This window comes from Capra hircus, chromosome 5 (assembly GCF_001704415.2).
Source record: "Capra hircus breed San Clemente chromosome 5, ASM170441v1, whole genome shotgun sequence".
In the NCBI taxonomy this organism is placed as follows: Eukaryota; Metazoa; Chordata; class Mammalia; order Artiodactyla; family Bovidae; genus Capra; species Capra hircus.
Window position 1 is genome coordinate 10,168,926 of NC_030812.1, and position 17,069 is coordinate 10,185,994.

The following is a 17,069-nucleotide window of genomic DNA, read 5'->3' on the forward strand; positions in this document are numbered from 1 at the left end:
TTTTAAAAATCGACAAGATACTGCTGAGGATTTGGTGAAGTTTGTATTCTCCTACAGTTGAAATATAAGTTGGAGGTCAATTTGGCAGTATCTATTAAAGTGTGTCCATATTCTCCTTACCTGGTTTGCCACCTATTTACCCCAAGACACAGTCATTCATATACATGGAGACTTTCACTGAAGCAGTGTTTACAATAACAAAATGAAACAAATCAAAACAAAAAAACTCCATTGGGTAGCAAGCTAAATGTCCATCAACAGGGGGATGGTTGAATTAATTCTGCTACCCACATACCATGGAATATTCTATAGCAGATTAGAAAACGTGAGTATGTAATAAGAAGACAAGATATCCAAGATAGTTCTAACTGAAAAGGCAAGTCATAGCAAAGTGCATATGGAAATATTCGTGTATTTTAAAAACTTAAAATAGTAAGAACATTCATTGAGTGACTTCTATCAAGTACTTTTCTAAGTGATTTAAATTTATCAAAATAGTTACTCTTCCTAACAACCTGGTAAGGTATGTAATGTTGTCCTCCCAATTTTATACATGAAGAAACGGAAGCACAGTAAGTTTCCATGGGCACCCCATTTCTGTTGCCAAGCCTGGCCTTACTTATGGCTCTGTATTACCTTTTACATTTCATATCTAAATATGAACAAATAATTGACTGTGTGTGTCTCTGTGCGTCTGTACTTGAGTACAAAGGCAAACACTTGAATAAATACCCACCATGACATAGTGTTTCCTCATGGGGGGGAAGGAACAGGAATGGAGTGATGGAAAGGAAAATGATTAAGGAGGCTTTTTAAAAGATCGGATTTTAGTTTTTTAACATCGGATTCTTCGGAAACTTATAAGGATTCGTTCAACATATTTCTTGTATAATTTGTTCTGATACAGTTTCCCAGAATCATCATGAGGAAAGAGACAGCGAAAGGCATTCTAGGATAAACTGAAGAAGGCAGAACAAAGGATAATTTTAAAAGTGTTCTGAGGCACAGCTGAAGTAATTTGAGCAAAAAACAAATTCTACCTGTAATTGCCTGGGCACTTTAGGTGAAATGAAGGGGTTTTTGCAACATTACCTCAGAAATAATGGATAGAGAAGAGTGGTTTGTGGGAGCTTCCAAACCCCAATTATAAGGGAATGCCACTGAGATTCCATTCAAACGGTCATGACTGAATGCGTTCTTTCCTGGCATCACTGTTAATTTGTTGAAACCTGAGTTTTCCTTCCCTCCATTTCCTCTTGGTAGTTTATTTGTCCATGCTGGCTTCGGCTGTATGGCCTGCCACATTGCTCATGCTTAAGTGTGAATGCTATACATCCAGGGTGATGTGTGACTGAGAGATGGTGAGGTAGGATTATGAAATACTGCATGGCCAAGTTTTTGTTTCTCACTAATGACTCCTGAAATGAAAAACTACAGTGGCTTCAAGCTTGATGGATGTGAGATCCCAGAGTGAGTTACAAATCAGTTGACCTAGAAATTCTTTTGAAAATGAAAGGAGTTGGTTTTATATTTTTCCTTTGGTATGATTATTACTGATCCTCTCCTCCCATTTCCCCAAATAACAACGTGTTGCAACAAAGAAACATAGCTGTTGCCTACGTAACAGGTTCATAACACCTACTTCCTCTCGCATTCAACATTAAGTTACATCTATCCCCAGGCTACCCTGCTTCGATTCCAGCCTCTTCTAGACCACTGCTCAGATTGCACTCACGGTAATCTTTCTAAAACGCACATGTGATCATGTCATTCGCTTGCTTACAATTCTTCTAATCCCCATCGGGCTTCCCCAAAGGCTCAGTGGGTAAAGGATCGGTCTGCAATGCAGGAGACACAGGAAACACGGGTTTGATCCCTGGGTTGGAAAGATCCCCTGCAGGAAGAAAATGGCAACTCACTCCAGTCTTCTTGCCTAGGAAATCCCATGGACAGAGGAGCCTGATGGGCTGCAGTCCACGGGGTTGCAAAGAGTTGGACACCAGTGAGAGACTAAGTCTCCAAATCTCCATATTGCTCAGATACAGCCCCAGGTTCGCAGTCCAGTTTGCCTTGCATTATGATCTGGCCCTTGCTTATATTTTTAGCCTCACTGGCCAACACTAAAGGGTCCAAAGAGATGAACTGGCAATTTTCTCATGTCTGGACTCTAGGATTGTTTACTCTGAGATGGCTCTTTCACCTTACTTACTGCCTCCATTCACCTACCCAACACCTACTTGCCTGTGAATTTTTTTCACAGAAGAAACCATCTCTGGCCCTCCCATGCCTGGGTGAGATGCCTCTTTAATGATCTCCCGTGGAACCCTATACTTTACCTTATTTACAAAATAACCTATGTTGCAAAGATAATCTTCTTCCCTGCCTATTTCTCCTCATACTTGTAAGGGTGAGATACTTTTTTATTTCACCAGTGACTAAAACAATGCCAGGCCCAACAATACTTTGCCAAATGAAATGAATGAATCCATATCTAATAAGTTTTATGGATTAAATTTCATCAACAAACTTGTAAGTTAACTATGTTGTCACTTCTCTGAGAAAACATAATGATTTCTAATTTAAACAAGTGGCTGCTCCCTTAATTATGAACTCATGACAATTAATACAACTAACTTATATAGTACCTACTATGGGTCATTATGCCACTTAACCACCAAAGCATAAAAACGAGGTAGCCACTGTTATTATCATCTCTCAGCAGTGAGGAAACTATGGTTCAGAGAAGTTACCAGATTGTTCCTCAAACTGCATAAATTACACTGAATTCGTTTATGAGACTTAGGCTGCCCAGTGCATTTAGAGTGCTGAGCGAATGCCTGGCCTGTAAGCTCTCAGAGAAACTCTTTTCTGTTACTTCTGTTATCAGCTTTGTTACTACACTTTGGGTCTGCCTGCTTTATTTCTAAACCTAATGTTTGGGGATTTTCAAACTACGATGCTAAATATGGCATATATATTGAGTAGAAGATACATATTTTAAAAGTTGCTTTTTTTTTTCTTAAATTAGAAAAAACTTTAAACTGAAAAACGTGAACTATTTCTGCTGGAATCATCTATAGCTTCCTTGGTGCTTGTCCAACATGCCCATGCTCTTCCATCTGAGTGTCTTTGCACCGATTCCTCCCGCTGCCTGGAACGTTTCTCCTTAGATACTCACGTGACTCCCTGCCCTCCTTCATCTTGATTCTTCTCAAATATCACCTTCTCACTGAGGCTACTCTCCCCAGGATCACATCCTCCCCTCTCTATCCTGTCACTCCTTGCCCTCCTTCATAGGTACTGATTTCTCTTTTTCCTTAGCACTTGCCACCATCTAACATTTTATATATATATATATATATATATATATATATAATATATTATATATACATTATACACACTTATTATTTACATGTTTGTTGCTTTCTACTCTACTGAAATGTAGACTCCAAGAAGGAAAGGATTTTTCTCTCTTTTTCTTTTTCACTAAAGAATCCAGATTGCCTCAAGTAATGCCTGGTACACTGAGATGCTTAATAAATTTTTTTCAATGGTTTTTTTGGGGAGGGTTATTTTAATTGAAGTGTAATTGATAATAAATACTTTTTGAATGAAATGGATGAATATTGCCCATGTCCAGGCAATGTTGTATAACCTCATTTGGCCACATATGTGCTCCTGATACAGGGTATTTATGTATATTTTTTCAACATACTGCCCTATTCAGTAGCTCTCAGACTTAGGGTTTGGTAAATAGCTGAGCAGGTGCTCAAGGTTTGATCTAGGAAGAATAACACAACCAAGAAAGGTAAAGCTAAAAGTTCATTGTAGGTTACCCATGTTCCTATAAGTATCAGTAATAAAAAGTGCATCAAAGGGAATTTTAATGACTATATCTGACATGTTTTCTTCATAGAATAATAGAACATGCTTACTAAAAACTGAACATAATTAAACCCCTGATGATTTCTTTAAAAATTAAATAAGTTTATTAGAGGTGAAGAAGGGTAAAGTGATTGGCTGCTTTGTGGAACACTCAAAATATGTGCAAAATTATATTCAATGCAACTGGAGGAAATTACATTTTAATACCTATAGATGTTGACACCACAAAATGATGTGAGATCTGATAACTAGCATCAGAAAGTTCTTGCATTATTCCTTCTGCCAGTTGCATCCAACAAAAGAGGACCCATGTGAAACAGTATTTATAGTAGGTCCCTGTGGTAATTGGCTGGAGATTGCTACAAACTGGTCAGTAATATTTAAAACCGTTTCTAAGGTTGTGTAAGAGTGAAGAGCAATATAATAGTGCTCATTTCATATAAACTGTAAAATAATTTTAACAGATTATGGGCACCAAAATACACAGAATTTCAGGATTAGAAGGTGTGGCCTGCCTTATTTCAGATCCATTGTAAAACTCAGAGGGCTCATAGGTTCCCTGTAAACTTCACTTCTGGCTTTATTGAGTAGTCAGATAGATACTGTGCCTTCTAGACTTAAGCAGAAAAGTAGTGAGGGCTTATATTTCTGTTTATAACATACTGACACAGAATTTCTACAAATCACCCAAAGCTACAGCTCAGGCCAATTATGAGTAATACGGTCATCTCTATTTACGAAAAATTTAAATTGAGGTTTGTAGGAGAATTCAATAAAACTGAGCTCCTTTAAGGTATGATGCATGTTTTATTAAACTGTCCCTTCCCAGTGTCAAGCACATGGCATGTGGTTCATAATTCTTTTTTTTGGCAGTCTGAATGAAGCCTTTAAAATGGTATTCTTAAAGTACTGTTTGCCTGTAGAGACAGGTTCAATAATGGTGGGCTGTCAATCTCCTTGCCTTTGTTATATACAGTAATTAGGATCAACTGCAGGGCTCTTCCTCACAGATCCTCAATTCAGAGACAAGCCTGGGATAAAGCCTCTTTGCAAGAATTGCCCTCATTTGTAGAATCCCCAGCGTGCTGTGATTTGGGAGAAGTCCATTCTATTTACATACACCATACAGTGTACAATGTATGCAATTTAGATTTTAATGGTGCTGCTAATACTTGGTTTTTATCAGTCTCCAGGAAATTGTACCAGTTTAGTTTAAGAAAATGGTTCCCAGCTAGGCATGATCTGACCGCTCTGAGGAGAGCTGGCAATGTCTGAGACTCTTTCAATGGTCACCAATGGAAAGCGGAGTGTGGCCAGAGGAGCTGCCAAACTTCCTACAATAGACAGCACAGCCTCTCCAACAAAGACTTACCCAGTTTAAAACCTCAACTGTTCAAAGGTCGAGAAACTCTGATTATGACAAATTTAGAGAAAACTTTACAGAGTAGGATTTAAAAAAAATAAAGGTTTCTACTTTAAAATGCTGCCAGTTTGCTAGAACTCAGTTACTGCATTTAAAATTACCCATGGCCTAAAACCTATATCCTTCTCCAAAACCAGATGACTCATTCTATTTTGTACACTTTCACATTGATGACCCACAGATACCACAGTTTGCTGAGCACTGGGCTTCTCACTTTCTTACCTGAAACACCGTTTTTGTTTTTTTTTTTTTAATTGCCAAGTCACCAGAACACATTTTGGATCATCACCAAGTGGAAAGGTACTCTTAGGCCTGGAAATGCAGTTTTCCTTATATCTGTCCTTGATGCCTGTGGGCCTCTGATCTGAGGCCACCGAGAGCTCAAGCTGAAACATCTTTTCTCCTGTAGCAGCAGGAGGCAGGATCCAAGCCAGAAACTTGGGACTTCCTTGGTAATTCTCTCTCCTTTACCTCTCACGTCCAGTCAACCACCAGGTCTTGCTTATAGTACCATTATCTCATAGGAGTTCTCTAGTTGATCTCCTCACATCCAGTTTTTCTCCACTCCTCCACACACTCCCACAGTCACATGCTGGCAGTTGCCAGAACAATTATCTAAATGCAGATAAAAGCATGTGATGCTGGCCATTTTCTACAACCTTCAAATGACAAATCCAGACTCTTTATTGTGGCTTTTGGGGCACACAACAACACAGCCCTAGCCCATCCCTCCAAGACCAATCCCAAAACACTGTGCCTTACTCTTTAACTGCAAATATCATGTTGTTCTTATATGTTTGTACATATGTTTTCTCCTCTTCCTGCATTAACCCTCCATCAACCTACTTGCTCTGACATTTCTATCAGTTCAGTTCAGTCGCTCAGTCGTGTCCGACTCTTTGCAACCCCATGAATCGCAGCATATCAGGCCTCCCTGTCCATCACCAATGCCTGGAGTTCACTCAAACTCATGTCCATCAAGTTGGTGATGCCATCCAGCCATCTCATCCTCTGTCATCCCTTTTTCCTCCTGCCCTCAATCCCTCCCAGCATCAGAGTCTTTTCCAGTGAGTCAACTCTTTGCATGAGGTGGCCAAAGTACTGGAGTTTCAGCTTTAGCATCAGTCCTTCCAATGAACACCCAGGACTGATCTCCTTTAGAATGAACTGATTGGATCTCTTTGCAGTCCAAGGGACTCTCAAGAGTCTTCTCCAACACCACAGTTCAAAAGCATCAATTCTTCGGCGCTCAGCCTTCTTCACAGTCCAACTCTCACATCTGTACATGACAACTGGAAAAACCATAGCCTTGACTAGATGGACCTTTGTTGGCAAAGTAATGTCTCTGCTTTTGAATATGCTATCTAGGTTGGTCATAACTTTCCTTCCAAGGAGTAAGTGTCTTTTAATTTCATGGCTGCAGTCACCATCTGCAGTAATTTTGGAGCCCAGAAAAATAAAGGCTGACACTGTTTCCGCTGTTTCCCCATCTATTTCCCATGAAGTGTTGGGACCAGATGCCATGATCTTCCTTTTCTGAATGTTGAGCTTTAAGCCAACTTTTTTCACTCTTCTCTTTCACTTTCATCAAGAGGCTTTTTAGTTCCTCTTCACTTTCTGCCATAAGGGTGGTATCATCTGCATATCTGAGGTTATTGATATTTCTCCCAGCAGTCTTGATTCTGCCTTGTGTTTCTTCCAGCCCAGCGTTTCTCATGATGTACTCTGCATAGAAGTTAAATAAGCAGGGTGACAATATGCAGCCTTTGACGTACTCCTTTTCCTATTTGGGACCAGGCTGTTGTTCCATGTCCAGTTCTAACTGTTGCTTCCTGACCTGCATACAGGTTTCTCAAGAGGCAGGTCAGGTGGTCTGGTATTCCCATCTCTTGAAGAATTTTCCACAGTTTATTGTGGTCCATATAGTCAAAGGCTTTGGCATAGTCAATAAAGCAGAAATAGATGTTTTTCTGGAACTCTCTTGCTTTTTCCATGATCTAGCGGATGCTGGCAATTTGATCTCTGGTTCCTCTGCCTTTTCTAAAACCAGCTTGAACATGTGGAAGCTCACAGTTCACGTATTGCTGAAGCCTGTCTTGGAGAATTTTGAGCATTACTTTACTAGCATGTGAGATGAGTGCAACTGTGCGGTAGTTTGAGTATTCTTTGGCATTACCTTTCTTTGGGATTGGAATGAAAACTACTATTTATCCTTTTAAGATTCTATTTATATATCATCTCCTCTACAAAGCCAGAAGGTGTTTTTTTGTTTTCAGGAATTCTGAACTATCAACCAACACTGTCCATGTTGTCCAATGACAATGACTAGCTGGAACTGTGATGGGGCATTTCCTCTCTGGACTGCCACAGCTCCCACTTGGGCCTTGCTTATGTACATAATCTCCTCTTGGTCCTCAGTGTAGTTACATTTATTACTGCTACTTCTACTTCAAGGAAGCCAAATGTACTCTTACAAAACCAAGTCTACTACAGCATCATGCTCCCTTGGCTTTCAGAGGTAGAAGCTCAGCGACTGTCTGGAAGCCTCAAGTTTTCTAATGTCACGGTTTACTAAATTTCTGAATATGGACTGACTGCTGCATAGTGGTGATGAGCTCAGAACAAAAAAACTGAGTTGAGACGCTGGTGCTGGGTGATGAACTAGGTTCAGGCCAATGCTAGGAGATCAGATCTTATGTATACCAATCATACAAAGATTTAAATTCCTGTTCCATCAAAAACATAACTGCAACATACTCAGACTCTAACTCCAGGATGTAAAAGTCTCAAGCCTTGCTTCATATTCAAAGTTACATTCTTAAATCTTAAGCTATCTTATATCTGCATAGTTGCTGGTGATGCCCGGCACACCTATGAATAGAAACAAGATTTCTGAGAAGCCTTTAGATGCCACTGAAGAGCTACAATGTAATCTACACTTCAGAGTAAAGTCAACAGTAATAAAATTACCAACTGATGATTCTGTCTCCACGAGAGAAGAGAGCGCAATCCAAGGAGGGAAGGCTTACGGTTCAATATGACACACTTTGCAACTTTATTAAAACTGTCCACACCCCATGACTGAACTTAGAAAAGTGTGGTACCACAACTTCCAAGACTCTCGCACTGAGACTCCTATGTCTGAGACTCAGCAACTAACACCTGACTTAAAGTTAGGCGTCCTATGAACCTCTCGGTGCTCACGTGTAGTGATCACACATGCAGTGCTATTCGAGTCCCACCTGTATCAGTGACGCCTCTCTGAGGACAAGAGAAGGATGTTCTTGTTTCTTTAAGAACCAAGTTCTTGTTTCTTCGAGAACAAGAGAAGATCAAAATCCATTCTAGAAAACTGTACAGACTCTGAGATTAACTTGGTTTGAATTTTATTGGGTAGACCTATGGAGCTGTGGCTATATTAAAAATCTTCCAACTTTGCTTTAGGCTGGTACCAGTAGTCTCCAGGCCAATATTTAGTTAAGTTAGAAGAATGGTACTTCTCAAGCAAGTTGGGCTTAAATTGAATCGTAAAGAACAGCTTTTAGGCAACAGAAATTGGCTTCTCCAATAATGGTTAAAACAATAACTGATAATTGGGTTTAGTGAGTTCCCTAAAGAATAAATGATGCCAGAAAGTGACCTAGCACAAAACTTGAGGACAAACCCTGTATTTCTTCACAGTGAACTGCCTGTTTCTCAGCCAACAGAAGATCGATCCTTGCTCTGCTTACATTTTCTGCTTTTGAAAATTAAGACTCTGTTGCCACAAAAGATACGAAGACTGGGGATTTTATGAAAAGGCTGTTTAATAATAATATACAGCAATAATGCTTTATTTTTGTGGAGAGAGAAAGTCACATGTTTCTGCCAGTGCTATATTTATCAATGCCCTTTTATATTCATTAGGAGAGGTAGTTAGGACAGGTGTCATTACATCAGCTTTGCAGATTTGAGGACACGAAAATTTCAATGACTTGCCAATAATCAACAGCACACAAGTGGGAGCCAACTGCCTCTGAAATTAGAACATTTAATGGGAGACTTTTATTGTCTCTTGAAAATAAACAGAGAGCAGAGGAAATCACTTACTCTGAGCTAAAAGTTTAAATCTACATGCAGGCAAAATTGTAAGATAGGAAGGAGACTATTACCTCCTTACAGAAAAGAAACTTACATTAACAGTTAATAAGAACTAATAGTTAGCAGCTATTGAGTGTATAAAAGTTATCTGCCGCAGTGGCAGTTACTTTTACATACTTTCTTTTATGTACCCTTCAGATCAGCTATGTGAGAAAGATACTATTATCTGTTTTACAGATGATGAAACAGAGTCCCCAAATTGTAAATGGTCATATTATAGTTAGACTAACCTCAAACTCTTCAGAAACTGTAAGAACTTGAAATGTAACAACATTTGAAATTTTGAAAATAGCAACTGACAATAAGGCTTTCTAATTTTCATTGAAAGTAGAAATAGAGAGAAAAAGACTTCTAAAGTTGTTATCAGACACCAGACCTTATTCAAGTGGTTTAAGAGTTTAGAAAGAAAATTTCCATATAGAAATATAATACTACTACACTAAGACAGAAAACGTGTAACACATTTCACTTTGCAGTGATAGCCATAGTTGCTGTTGCTCAGCCTCTAAGTCATGTCTCTGCAACCCCGTGGACTGCAGCACGACCGGCCACGGTAGGTATCAGCAACTCTTGGCGCATGGCCAGATTTTAGGATGGATGGACAACACGGAGATTCCTATTGCCTTTCAAATAAAACACAACCTTTCTGGCAGCACCTCTACGAATTGGACCTGTCTGGCTCCCACCACGCCTCAGCTCCTTTTGTCCATCTCTCCATGACCCACCCACCCTGCTCTTCTTTCAGCCAAGACTGAGACAACCTGGGACCTGGGACCCCTTGCTTCAGTGCTCGCAAATGGACAAATGTCTCCTCCAGCAACAAAACATAAAGAAACTATAAAGGACTAAAAATAACTATGTGTGTGAACAACTGGGGCAGATTATGGACAACTCAATATAAAAAGACCAAAAACACTGCCACTTTTGAAGAGCCAGGAGCAAAAACAAGGTGCTGGGAGCTAAAAACAGGGCACTGAGCATGAGCCCTGCACCCAACATCACAGGAACAGGTGGGCAACCCCTGACCCACCCCACTCTGGCCTGACCCTGGCCCTCCCCTTATAGAAGGAGCTGGCTTCATCCTGCCGCCGGGGGGGAGCGAACGAGGGAAACTGTTACTTGTTTTCACACCCCTCTGCTGCAGTGAAGGCCCCAGTGAAGGCTTTCCTGGATTTCTTCTCTGGCTTCTTATCAATCTGTAGTAAGGAAGGCCAAGAATTCTGGTTGGTAACAATCCTACACGAAAGTCATGGGCTTTCTTACCTGGATAACTTCACATCAGCACTTATGATGATGACTGACACTTCCTGGCCCTTTTTGTTTTTAGTCACTAAGTAGTATCCGACTCTTTGCAACCCCAAGGACTATAGCCCGCCAGGATGGTCTGTCCATGGGATTTCCCAGGCAAGAATACTGGAGTGGGTTGCCAGTTCCTCCTCCAGGGAGTCTTTCTCAACCCAGGGATCAAACCTGCGTCTCCTGAATTGGCAAGCAGATTTTTTACCCGAGCCACCTGGGAAGGCCCGTCCTTGCCTTTAGTCTCAGCTTAAATGTCTCCTCTAAATAAGGCCATTCCTAACACTAGCAAAAGGAGCTGCTCTTATTCTTTTACATGGCACCTTGTTTTCTTCTCCTTTTCCCCCTTAAACACTTCTTATAGTATTTAATTATGAGGCAGTGTTATACTCTGAAGTATAAATTTGTGGGTTTTTTGTGTACTTCCCCACCCCTTTTGCTTCCTTCAGCCCACACCTAGGGAACAAACAGAACTCAAAACTAGCTGAGACAGGAGAGAGTTGCATTTTCCTCCCATTATCTAAAGGCTAGGTGAAGGCTGGGGTTGGCATAAGGAGGAAGAGGAGGACAAGCTTCACTGACTGTACAGGCAGAAGTAAAAGGAAAAAAGTACTCAAAGTGGGAGGGGGAAAGGGAAGTTGCATTGTCAGAACCAGGAGTAGGGTGGAAAATACTCAGCACATACTGTCCTGAGAGTAGAAAAACCAGTGTTCTCATGCGCCGTGGACAGCAGATCACTTTTGACTGTCCTGGAAACTCACAAGTCCTCGGAATTTAGAATAACGGTTTTCCATGACCAAGGCTTATTCACTGGAACTTGTAAAGGTTGCCTTGTATGGAAAAGAGTCTTTGCAGATGTGATTAACTTAAGAATCTTGATCTTGAGATAAGGAGATTATCCCACCTTATTTAAATGCTAAGACACTTCAGTCCTGATGGACTCTTTGCAACTCTATGGACTATAGCCCCTCTCTTGATGGGATTCTCCAGGCAAGAATAATGGAGCTGGGCCCTCTTCCAGGAGATGTTCCAAACCCAGGGACTGAACCCACATCTCTTATGTTTCCTGCTCTGGCAGGTGGGTTCTTTACCACTAGCACCACCTGGAGAGCCAGGGGAGAGACCACACAGAAGTTACAAGAAGAGAACTGTCTACCAGAGCCTCTGGAGGGAGTGCAGCCCTGGCTGACAGCCTGGCTTGGGGTCATTCAAGCTGATTTCTAACTTCCAGTCTCCAGAACTACGAGAGAATAAATTCTATTAATTAAACCATCAAGTATATGGTGATTTGTTACAGCAGCCATAAGAAACTAATATACACATGGAGCAAAACCTCATCACTACGACCAGCATGAACTGAACTGAATCTCTGCGAGAATTTCCTTTATGTTGGGATAAGTGGTGGCTATGTCAACAGTTTCATATGCATTTATATGTACACAGGCATACCTCACAAATACCAAGGTAAATGTCTCCTTTTCCAAAATGTGACTATTTTTAGGAACGGTTATCCACTGTTTAAAAGTCAAAGCCCTTTATAAGAAACAGAAAAACAATACTCACCCCAACCAAAACTGCTTATGCAAACCTATAAAAGTGAAAAAACCTTGATCTTTTCTATACCATACAGGAAAACACAAGTCTTTAAAGGACTAAGAGATTGACCCTTAGATTAGGATGAGTAAAGCCAGACTGCCCAGATTAGACTCTCCAGCTGGCCATTCAGTTGGCTGTATGACCTTGGGCAAGTCCACTTGATCTCTCTCTTCCTCAGTTCCCTTATTCGTGAGAGTGACAATAAGAACACTTACCACAAAACAGCATTATGAGGAAACAATTAATTCAATATGTAAAGTGCTTAGAATGTTGCCTGGAGGTAAATACAGGTGGAGCTTTGACTATGTAGATAGCTGCTGTTCTAAGGGGGCTTGGCTCAGTGTTGAAGAAGATGCCTGCCAAAAGGAGATGTGAGTTAGATCCCGGGGTCAGGAAGATCTGGAGAAGGAAGTGGCAACCCACTCCAGTATTCTTGCCTGGAGAATCCCAGGGAGAGAGAAGCCTGGCAGACTATGGTCCATGGGGTAGCAAAGAGTCAGACACGACTGACCACACTCGCATGCTGTGTTAAGACTGCAGAGAAGGCAGTGAACAGAAATCATTGCTGTCAGTGGGACATGCGTTTTAATGCAGAGCTTAGATTTTCACAGAAATCTTATAGTGTATTTCATAGTAATTTAAAAACATCTTTGTATTTTCTCTTTGTTCAGATAATAGATAAATAAGACTTAACATAGATTTCCCATCTGGACGTTGTAGTTTCACAAAGCTCAAATCTAGAGAGTTCTAATTTTTGTTTCATCCTCATTCCACATCTGACAGCCTTTCTGCATAAATAATTTGGGCTATGAGTACTCACCCTTAACTTGGCAGAAGTATTTATAAAATGGGAGAAAAGCCAGGTTCCAGGAAAACAATTTATTCTGTCCTATCCCTCAACTTTTACTCATTCATTTGTTATGCTTAAAAATCAATTAGCACTGTTCATACACTGTATCAACAGCTTTATTTAGGATTAACTACAGAGCTGGGCAAATTTAACTGCAATTTCCCCACCAATGATGCTCAAAAACAATGCCTGGATTTCAGGAGCTAATGAAGGTCTCTTTTTCACTATGATATAGTTTCAAATTTCTTGCACTTTTATTTTATCTTTCTATCCTGTGCCTCCCTGTCCCCCACCTGCCTTCTCTCCCATCAGTATGGGAGGCTATCATACCGATTCTTTTGGACTTTCTCCCTTTTAAAATATTACTAGGAAATAATTATTAAGTCAGAGGAAGTTGAAAAGAAATGTACAAGGAGACTCTGTGGACCCTTTAGCCAGCTTCCCTCAATAAAAACATCCTGTGAAAAACCACTGAATAGTTACCAGGGCACCGACACAGGCACAGCCCTGGCGCTCACTCAGGTTTCACGGGGACCTCCTTTTCCAGTGGCCAATTAGCACACATGGTGAGCTTCGGTTATGGTCCTAATAAAGGCTGAAATCCACTGTTTATGTATGTATTTGGTGTGGGCTTGGGTGTGCAAAGGAGTATCCATTTCTCTGTATCTGTGTGTGTGCGTGCGTGCATGTGTGTATGTATAAAAGAGAAAGAGAGAAAACAAACTCTGGCCCTATCCATACATAAGACTTTTTTGAGGAACAGATGAGAGAATCTTAGGTAAATACTGTTCATAAACTGTAAAGTACTAAATTAAAAAACAATTATATTGTAGTCCATGTCTAATACTTCTGTTTAAGAAAAATTTCTCATTAGGAAGGTACACAGAGAGCCTCCTTACGTATATAAAGAGTGTGTGTGTGTTTGTGTGTATGTAGGGGTATACAAGAGTCTCAGCAAAATACCATCTGGAAACACAGAGTCACAGAGTTAGAAGGGACCTTGGGGGTCAACTGGTGTAGCCCTTTATATTGTACTCATAATTTGAAATATTCTTGCCAGTTGGTCTTCTAATCTTTGATTAAAACTTCAAATGATGGGCACACTATGACTTATGATTCCATCCTTCCCTATGTGTCTAATGGCTCTTTCTCACAAGAAGCCCTTCCTAAAAGCTGCCTTCCCTGTGGCTTTCCCTAACCGGCCTTGGCTCTGCCACCGGGTGCCTTGCACAATGGAGGACACATGAAGGCAGCCATCACTCCCCTGAGTCTCTTCTCTGTCCAAAACAAGTCAAGTCCTTCTTCCTGTACAAGACTGCATGACTCAGGATGAGCTTACTGTTCTTTGCAAAGATGAAATCAGGATCAGAGCACAGTGAGGTGTGAGCCGAACAGCACATTCAGAGCTGAACCAATCTCTTCTTCTTTCCATGTTTATACATATTTGTATTAATGGTCCCTATCAATCACATATTTGTTTTTTCCTTAACTTGCTTCAGATTTCTCTTGAAATCAATTGAAACCCCCTATCACTCATCTAGAGCCAGACATCATGGAATGTGAAGTCAAGTGGGCCTTAGGAAGCATCACTATGAACAAAGCTAGTGGAGGTGATGGAATTCCAGTTGAGCTATTTCAAATCCTGAAAGATGATGCTGTGAAAGTGCTGCACTCAATATGCCAGCAAATTTGGAAAACTCAGCAGTGGCCACAGGACTGGAAAAGGTCAGTTTTCATTCCAATCCCAAAGAAAGGCAATGCAAAAGAATGCTCAAACTACCGCACAATTGCACTCATCTCACACACTAGTAAAGTAATGCTCAAAATTCTCCAAGACAAGCTTCAGCAATACGTGAACCATGAACTTCCTGATGTTCAAACTGGTTTTAGAAAAGGCAGAGGAACCAGAGATCAAATTGCCAACATCCGCTGGATCATGGAAAAAGCAAGAGAGTTCCAGAAAAACATCTATTTCTGCTTTATTGACTATGCCAAAGCCTTTGACTGTGTGGATCACAACAAACTGTGGGAAATTCTGAAAGAGATGGGAATACCAGACCACCTGACCTGCCTCTTGAGAAACCATATGCAGGTCAGGAAGCAACAATTAGAATTGGACATGGAACAACAGACTGGTTCCAAATAGGAACAGGAGTGCGTCAAGGCTGCATATTGTCACCCTGCTTATTTAACTTATACACAGAGTACATCATGAGAAACGCTGGACTGGAAGAAACACAAGCTGGAATATCAATCACCTCAGATATGCAGATGACACCACCCTTATGGCAGAAAGTGAAGAGGAACTAAAAGCCTCTTGATGAAAGTAAAAGAGGAGAGTGAAACAGTTGGCTTAAAGCTCAATATTCAGAAAACGAAGATCATGGCATCCAGTCCCATCACTTCATGGGAAATAGATGGGGAAACAGTGGAAACAGTGTCAAACTTTATTTTTCCGGGCTCCAAAATCACTGTAGATGGTGACTGCAGCCATGAAATTAAAAGACGCTTACTCCTTGGAAGAAAAGTTATGACCAACCTAGATAGCATATTCAAAAGCAGAGACATTACTTTGCCAACAAAGGTCCATCTAGTCAAGGCTATGGTTTTTCCAGTGGTCATGTATGGATGTGAGAGTTGGACTGTGAAGAAGGCTGAGTGCCGAAGAATTGATGCTTTTGAACTGTGGTGTTGGAGAAGACTCTTGAGAGTCCCTTGGACTGCAAGGAGAGCCAACCAGTCCATTCTGAAGGAGATCAGCCCTGGGATTTCTTTGGAGGGAATGAGGCTAAAGCTGAAGCTCCAGTACTTTGGCCACCTCATGTGAAGAGTTGACTCATTGGAAAAGACTGTGATGCTGGGAGGGATTGGGGGCAGGAGGAGAAGGGGACGACAGAGGATGAGATGGCTGGATGGCATCACAGACTCGATGGATGTGAGTCTGAGTGAACTCTGGGAGATGGTGATGGACAGGGAGGCCTGGCGTGCTGCGATTCATGGGGTCGCAAAGAGTCGGATACGACTGAGCGACTGAACTGAACTGAGACTGTTTTTTTCTTCAGGTTTTTTGTTTTTTCCTTCAGGTTTTAATATTTAGCCATTTCTTCCTGATTCTGCCTAATTTTGGTTTTCCCTGCCTGATTCCCTGGTGACTCAGACTGTAAAGAGTCTGCCTGCAATGCAGGAGACCCGGGTTCAGTCCCTGGGTTGGGAAGAACCCCTGGAAATGGCTACCCACTCCAGTATTCTTGCCTGGAGAATTCCATGGACACAGAAGCCTAGTGGGCTACAGTCCATGGGAAAGAGTTGGACACAACGGAACTGCTAACACTCTTCCCGTTTCTGTACAAAGGTAAAATGTTTGGCAAATGGGCAGGACTTCACATAGATTCTTATTAAATTTAGCTTATTGTACCATTCCATTGGCATTTAAGAAAAAATATATCCAGACCCAATCACTAAATGTATTTACTGTTCCTGCTGGCTGCAACCTTTATATAATGGCCCTTTAGTTCCTTCTTGAAATTGCTGATGAAACACTTGGGTATGAAAGAGTGAAAAGGAGATCATTAGAAAGCTATAAATTCTAACTGTGAACATTTTGACTTCCTGTTAACTTTAAGCTTTTATTGAACATTCAGTTCTAAGTTTTTCTTGAGGGTTGACCTAAGAAGTAGCCCTGCGCAAAAGGCCTCTGCATTTTCTATAAAATTGTATTAGGTAATTCAATATCTCATTTGTAAAAATCCCAGGGGAAATTTCTCCTAGAGCTCAGGTGCAGAAAAAAAGTCTCTACCAATGATGGTTGAACTGGTATGAGTCTCCTTCTGTTTTGATTTCTAAGACACTAAGAGAAAAAAATATTACTTGCTCTATTGA

The 17,069-nt window shown here is 40.9% G+C and overlaps 1 protein-coding gene across 3 annotated transcripts in view; it reads right to left on the reverse strand.

Annotated features, from left to right (window-relative positions):
* Nucleotides 1–17,069, reverse strand: part of LIN7A (lin-7 homolog A, crumbs cell polarity complex component) — a 159,120-nt gene that overhangs the window by 34,960 nt on the left and 107,091 nt on the right. Inside the window, exon 5 of one of the 3 annotated variants that reach the window (XM_018047603.1) lies at nt 16,602–17,037. The exons of the other annotated variants lie outside the window; for them this stretch is intronic. Within the exon in view, the coding sequence (XP_017903092.1) occupies nt 16,924–17,037 (114 nt within the window). The 3' untranslated portion in view covers nt 16,602–16,923. Of the gene's footprint in view, nt 1–16,601; nt 17,038–17,069 lie in introns of those variants that run through there. 3 annotated transcript variants of the gene reach the window in all.